Source organism: Durio zibethinus, chromosome 12 (genome assembly GCF_047325235.1).
Source record: "Durio zibethinus cultivar Kanyao isolate XHJ-2024 chromosome 12, ASM4732523v1, whole genome shotgun sequence".
Taxonomy (NCBI): Eukaryota; Viridiplantae; Streptophyta; class Magnoliopsida; order Malvales; family Malvaceae; genus Durio; species Durio zibethinus.
The window spans coordinates 21,581,920-21,588,108 of NC_143173.1; the positions used below are offsets into that span (position 1 = coordinate 21,581,920).

At 35.4% G+C, this 6,189-nt stretch overlaps 1 protein-coding gene across 1 annotated transcript; it reads left to right on the top strand.

Moving 5' to 3' along the window:
- The first annotated feature begins 1,772 nt into the window (after positions 1-1,772).
- On the top strand, positions 1,773-5,600 carry LOC111296584 (Serine/Threonine-kinase ATM). Its single transcript, XM_022890965.2, has 2 exons — positions 1,773-1,976; positions 2,104-5,600. The coding sequence occupies exon 2, from the start codon at positions 2,124-2,126 to the stop codon at positions 5,370-5,372; it is 3,249 nt and encodes a 1,082-aa protein (XP_022746700.2). The 5' UTR covers positions 1,773-1,976; positions 2,104-2,123; the 3' UTR covers positions 5,373-5,600.
- The last annotated feature ends 589 nt before the right edge of the window (positions 5,601-6,189 follow it).

A 6,189-nucleotide genomic window follows, 5' to 3' on the forward strand; every position in this document is an offset into this window, starting at 1 on the left:
GAATGTTAAGAGAAAACAATTGAGGTAAAGCGGTGGATTAAGTGTAAGATGAGCAAATGTTGGTGCCAAAGGTGTTCCTCTGGGCGCATTTCGAAGTTTAGAGAAGCTGTAGCCTTGTTTACGAGATGGTAAAATTAAGCCAACTCTTACTTATCTATTTATCTACCGCCCATGCTTTGCCATAGAGTTAGGCCTCCACAAGCGGCTAAAAGATTTCAGTTTCAAACTAGAAGAGAAAGGAGAAGGGATTTTATTAGGACTGGACTAAAAACTTGTAAAGGCCTCATATGGAAACCTCGTATGCAATCCGCCGATGAACTGGAGCTAGAGTGAAATCATGAATATTGCCTAAAATGGATAAATGAGTGTAATGAGTAAAATATTTGTTTAAATTTTGCATTTGAGATATAAATAGAATGAGGTGCAAATAAAAGCTTTTTTAGACTAATTTTCATTAACAGTAATTAAAAAAAAAGTTAAAAATATTAGAATTCATGCTAACTATGTCTGAACAAGAATTGAATGATCTGTCAAAGTTTACAAATTTGTAAATTTGAATAAAATCACACTTTAAGGATTTTAAAATCAAGTGTGGCTCGTGAAACATTTTATTATTTAAAAATTAATTTAAATATATTTTAAGAATATTTTTAACAATAAATTAAATGGGATTAAATGGGCTTACGTTGACGAATCAGGGCTTAGAAAAGTCTTTAGAAGTGTTAACTAAGCTTGGCTCAACTTAGCTCTACCAGATCCGTACACACTTCTAATGTTGACATCTCTTTGGAGTTATTATTTTTAGTCAAAGTTGTAGATGATATTTAGGTTTAGATGTAACAAATACGATTGAAGTTCAAAATAAATTTTAATTTATATATATTAAAATTTTTAAATAAATATTATCTTATATATTTATTATAATGGACTATTGTAAACAAATCAAATTTTGAGTAATTATCATAATAAAAATTTATTTTTGAGTAAGTTGAAACCAAAATTAATTACACATCAATATTTTTAAATTTGAGTTGAAGGTTGAATCAATAGGTTTTTAGTTCTAGATTTAATTAATCCTATCGATTGATCTAATAAAAGAAAATTATTATTTTTAATAAAAAATTATTATTATTGAAAGTAAAATTTTTAGTATTAATTCTAATAAATACTTAACAAAAACATATCAATAACTTGAAGATTTATATTAGGCAAAATTTTTAAAAGATTAATCCAATTTGATTTGATTATGATTATGATCATATCAATTAATGTATATTTTAACATTAGAAACTCAAATTTTGATTTTTCATTAAAAAATTTTTGATACATACAAACATAATTTTGATTTTAATTTATAAATTAATGACACCTAATTTTCTATTTCAAGTAAATATCTACATTCTTAAATAAGATAATAATAACAAGAATGTTTAAAATAACTTTAACTACTTATTTAATTTAAAAAAAAAACTTTAACTACTTATTTTAATAAATATTATTTGAAATAAATAATAGCAAATAAATAATACGTATGAATTTTCTCTTTATTTTTCAATTTTAAGAAGAAAGAAAAAGTTGAATTCAATCTTGACATTGACTGACACTAAACCGAGCTCTTTACTGTTCATGTTGCGCTCAACGTTGTGTATTAATGAAACATGGAAATGTGGATCCTCTAGCTTTAATTTAAAAAAAAAAAATTTTAAGAGTAAAAAAAAAAGGGGTAAAAAAAAAAAAGCTTTAAAATCAGAACCCTTTCTTTTTCTCTATTTGTTTAGGTTAATTTGACCTATTATTCACTCTCACAGCACGTACTTCCCCTTTCTCTTTTCTTTCTTCCTTTTTTTTTTCCTTGAAAATCTCTCTTCAATACTCACCCCCGAAAAAACAAGCCAAGCCTTCTTTTCAACTCGTCTAAGTGAACCATATTGACTCAGCTCATAGTGTGAATGCTCAGATCTTCTCTTTCTTCACTGGTGGGTTTTCTTTTTCCTTTTTTTTTTTTTATCTTTAATATATATTAGTAGTTTTATTTGAATGAATGGCGTTAGAATAAAGCTTTGATTTTTTTTTTTCTAATTTTGACTTTGTTTTGTTTATCAGATGCTTAAAAAATAGTGATAATGGAGAACCCTAAAACCCCAGAAACCCTAGAAGCAAAAAACCCAGATTTAGAACTCTTAGAAGAAGCTTCTTTGACCCCTGACTTGCTCACTTTGAGTGAAAGTCGTAATGGGTTAGGCTCCATTTTGGATGTTCAGGTTCAAGAAAATGGTAATGCTGTTGGAGGGGATAGCTTAGCCATGGATGAAAAAGAGAGTGATATTAGTGTTGTTGAGACTGAAGAAGGTCGTTTAGTGGATGATGGAGTTGATGAAAAGAAAGAGAATCAAATGGGTGTTGCAACAGCTGGATCTGATGAGAGATTGGAAGTAATAGTAAATAGTGGAAATGAGGACAATGTGGTTGTAGAACCTGTTAGGGATGAGGGAACAAAGGAAGATGATTGTTGGGGGATTAATGGAGTTGATTCATTCAAGAGGATACAAGTTTCCGGAGATAACATATCGCTTTATGTGGACTTTTCAGGTACTTTAAATGAAGTTGACAGTACTGGGTTAATGATAAATAAGGAGGAGTTGATAATTGATGAGCAGGAACATAAGCTTCATGTGGGTGATATTGTTTGGGTTAGAACCAAAAGTCAGACTTGGTGGCCAGGAAAGATCTTTGATCCTTCAGACGCACCAGAGTATGCTTCAGAAGGTGACCAGATAAACTGCTGGCTGGTTGGGTACTTTGGGAGTAGCCATATTGCTTGGTGCTGTCCATCACAGTTAAAGCCTTTCCATGTGAACTTTGAACAGATGACTGGACAGAATAAAGCTAGAAGCTTTCTTGGTGCAGTTGAGAAGGCTGTGGATGATTTTGGAAAGCACCTGAAATCGGAGATTACTTGTTCTTGTGTTCTGAAAGAAAATAAGCTCCTAGGTAGTGATACCGCAACCAAGGAAGGAGCTTCCATGCCGGAGTGCAAATTTGGTGAACTGGGTGAGTTTTCTGTTGCTCATTTTGAGCCTGCAAAGTTTCTTTGTCAACTCAAAAATCTTGCACAGATTGTTTCAAAGCCTTGTATGCTTGAGTTTACTGTCATGCAGAACTACTTGTTGGCCTTTTATCGTTCCATAGGACATTGCCAATTGCCCATGCATCAACTTTGGGGAATGACATATGATGCAGAGAATGCTGGCAGCAGTCCAATGGGTGGAAGAGATACCAATGCTGGTTTAGCTGAAGAAAACAGCATCTCATATAAGTTCTTGCTGGAACAATCTGATGTAACAAAGAATGAGATGTCACTGCTCAATCAGAATGGAGTTTTGGCCAAGATCTCGGGAGAGAGATGGGGAGCTTTGCCGGAGAACTGTGGAGACATTGTTGCTGGAGAAGGTGTTGTCTCAAGCAAACTGGCTTCTACTTCAAGGAATAGAATGAGGAAAAATTATTCTGAAGTGAGGAATCGCAGCACTCAATTTGAAGGGCCTGATCAGGGCATATGTGTTTCTTCTGTAGAAAATGGCACCGATAACACTGAGTTAAAAAGTGAAATGGGCTTTGTGTTGAGAGAACGAAGGAAGAGCAAGTACTTGTCGTATCCCTATGTTAATTGGGAAAGTAAAGGTTTAAATGAAACCGAAGATCCTATAACTCCGGAAGATTCTCATGAGGGGGTGAATGAATTTATAGGGTCTCCTTCAGTTGTCAAAAAAAGTGCAAAGAGGTTCCAGAAAAAATGGTATAGGAAATTCATAAGGGGGAATGATGTAACTGCTTATCCAGAGCTCAGCAATACATCTTCTGCAGAACTGCTTTCTGAACTACATTTTGTAGCTGTTGATTGCCTGTTCCCAACTGAAAGTAAAAACTTTGGTCTGAGTGAGTGGTTCTTTTCCAGATTCAGAATTTCAACATACCATGATGAATCCATTTATGAGATGTACTGCAAGAATATGGTTAATCAGAAAGAGGCTACAGCTAGTGATCCTTGCTTGTCAGGGAATGATCCATATGAAATGAAGCCTATTTCCTCACCCCTTACTTATCCTGGGAATAAAATTCCAAAGAAAAAGAAGCTTACAAACTCCAGGACATCAAACATTAAATCTCTTTCTCGCCTGTCAGATGTGAATATAAACTTTGATACGTGTAACTTATCAGTGAAAGCATTCCAAGCAATGGCCTCTCAAGCACCTAATGGGAAACAAACTCTTGCTGGTCAGCAGACTACACAAGCTACTAACATACCAGATTTAAATGAAAATGGTGCTATACCCATCCAATTGGCTGAAGATTTACAAGTGAGCCATATTGCTTCTGAGCCAAGAAAGAGAAAGAGGAAAAGAGCTGCTTCAGATCATTTAAAGACTAACATAACACCAAGCTTATTTGTTGAAAATGGAAATAAGGGAAGCTCCAGTTCGATGTTGTTAGATTTCCAAGTGACAGGCCCATATTCCGTTAAAACAATTCCTGAACAAAGTAACGGGGTAGGGTTGAATGTTGGTCTGCCTGATTCTAGTGGAATCAATGTGACTCCTACAAGACCAGACATGGGTTCATTTGCATCTGATAGTAAGCCAGGTCAGAAGAAGAGAGGAAGGAAGCCAAAGGTGCCATCTGGCAATCCAAACCTTATGCTCACTGCAGCCATACCAGATCTAAATAGAACTAGTACTGAACCCATCACATTGGAAAAGGATTTGCAGGAGGCAAACACTGTTATACCTGCAGTGAAACCTGTGCGGAAGAGGAGGAGGAGGAAAGGAGAGGCTAGTTTAAGCATGCCAAATGTAACTGTAAATTATAATAGAGCAGGGGCAAGTGGAAAACCCCTTGGGACCACTCTTCTCTTGACGTTCACCCCTGGTGCTTCCATGCCTTCAAAAGAAGTTTTGGTTGCGACATTTTGCAGGTTTGGACCCTTGAAGGAATCAGAGCTTCAGATGTTGAAAGATTCTAGCAGTGCCCAAGTTGTTTTTATGAGGAGTGAAGATGCTGGAAAAGCGTTGCAGAGTTTAGAGATGAGCAATCCTTTTGGTGCAACCCTTATGAATTATCATCTTCAGAATGACCCTATTCTAACTACTCAACACATGGAGGGATTCAGGACTCCGGCAAAGCTCTCTGGTTTGATGCCTCCCCTCAGTGATGCACCTCCCATTGACTTCATAAGGCAGAACCTGGAGATGATGACTTCAATGCTAGAGAAGTCGGGGGATAATCTTTCTCCAGAGATGAAAGCAAAACTAGAGAGCGAGATTAAGGGACTTCTGAAGAAGGTCAGTTCTCGTCCTAGTTCCTCCTCTTCCTAGTTAGAAATGTAAATTATGAGGGTTTCTATTCAAGTTATCTGATGTAGTTTCCCCATCTGTAGACTCTTTTGTCTTAGGATCCCTATTTCGTTCTCTTTGTTAGCTCTTGCTTTTTGTAGCATGCTCTCTCTAAATGTGGATTCAAAAGCTCAGAAAGTATGAAGTTTGCTGTATCGAGAGAGCATTAAGAAGTGGCAATGATATGCATCAACTTCTTGTTCTTTTTAATGGTTTTTTTGTCTCTCTTCGGAACCGGTGTTTGTTTAACTAACAAAGAGAAACCTGAACTTGCATTTTCACATAAAACCTCGATGTTTACTCCGTTAGAATTTGAATCTTGAGTCTTCAATCAGATGCATTGTTACCCTTCCGTCCATTCACATTTATTGGGCTGGCACATAATGGAGACTCACAATGAGTCATCACTCTGCATTCCTTTCTTTTTTGGTACAAAGGAGGCGCTAACTTGTGATAAGAGAAAGGACTGGCTGCATGAACCAAACGTTCTCTGCCTCCCTCTTTCGATTTACTTACTAATTGCATCTGAAGATTTTTGGTATTGGTAATTTCAAGTTTTGATTTACAACTTAATTATGTAAATACAACTCTAATAACTTAAAGGGAATATTGAAGCATCATCTTTTTCTTTAGTTTTTATCTTTCTTGCTTCTTGACAAACAAGTTGTGAAGATCTTATACCAAGCCTTCAAAATTAATGCTATGATGATGATGTTATTTAGATTAACGGAAAGAGAGAAAAATAAAAAAACAAAAAAAAGAGAGGAATACTTTTTCCGGTAGGGAAAGGCCAGTTAGA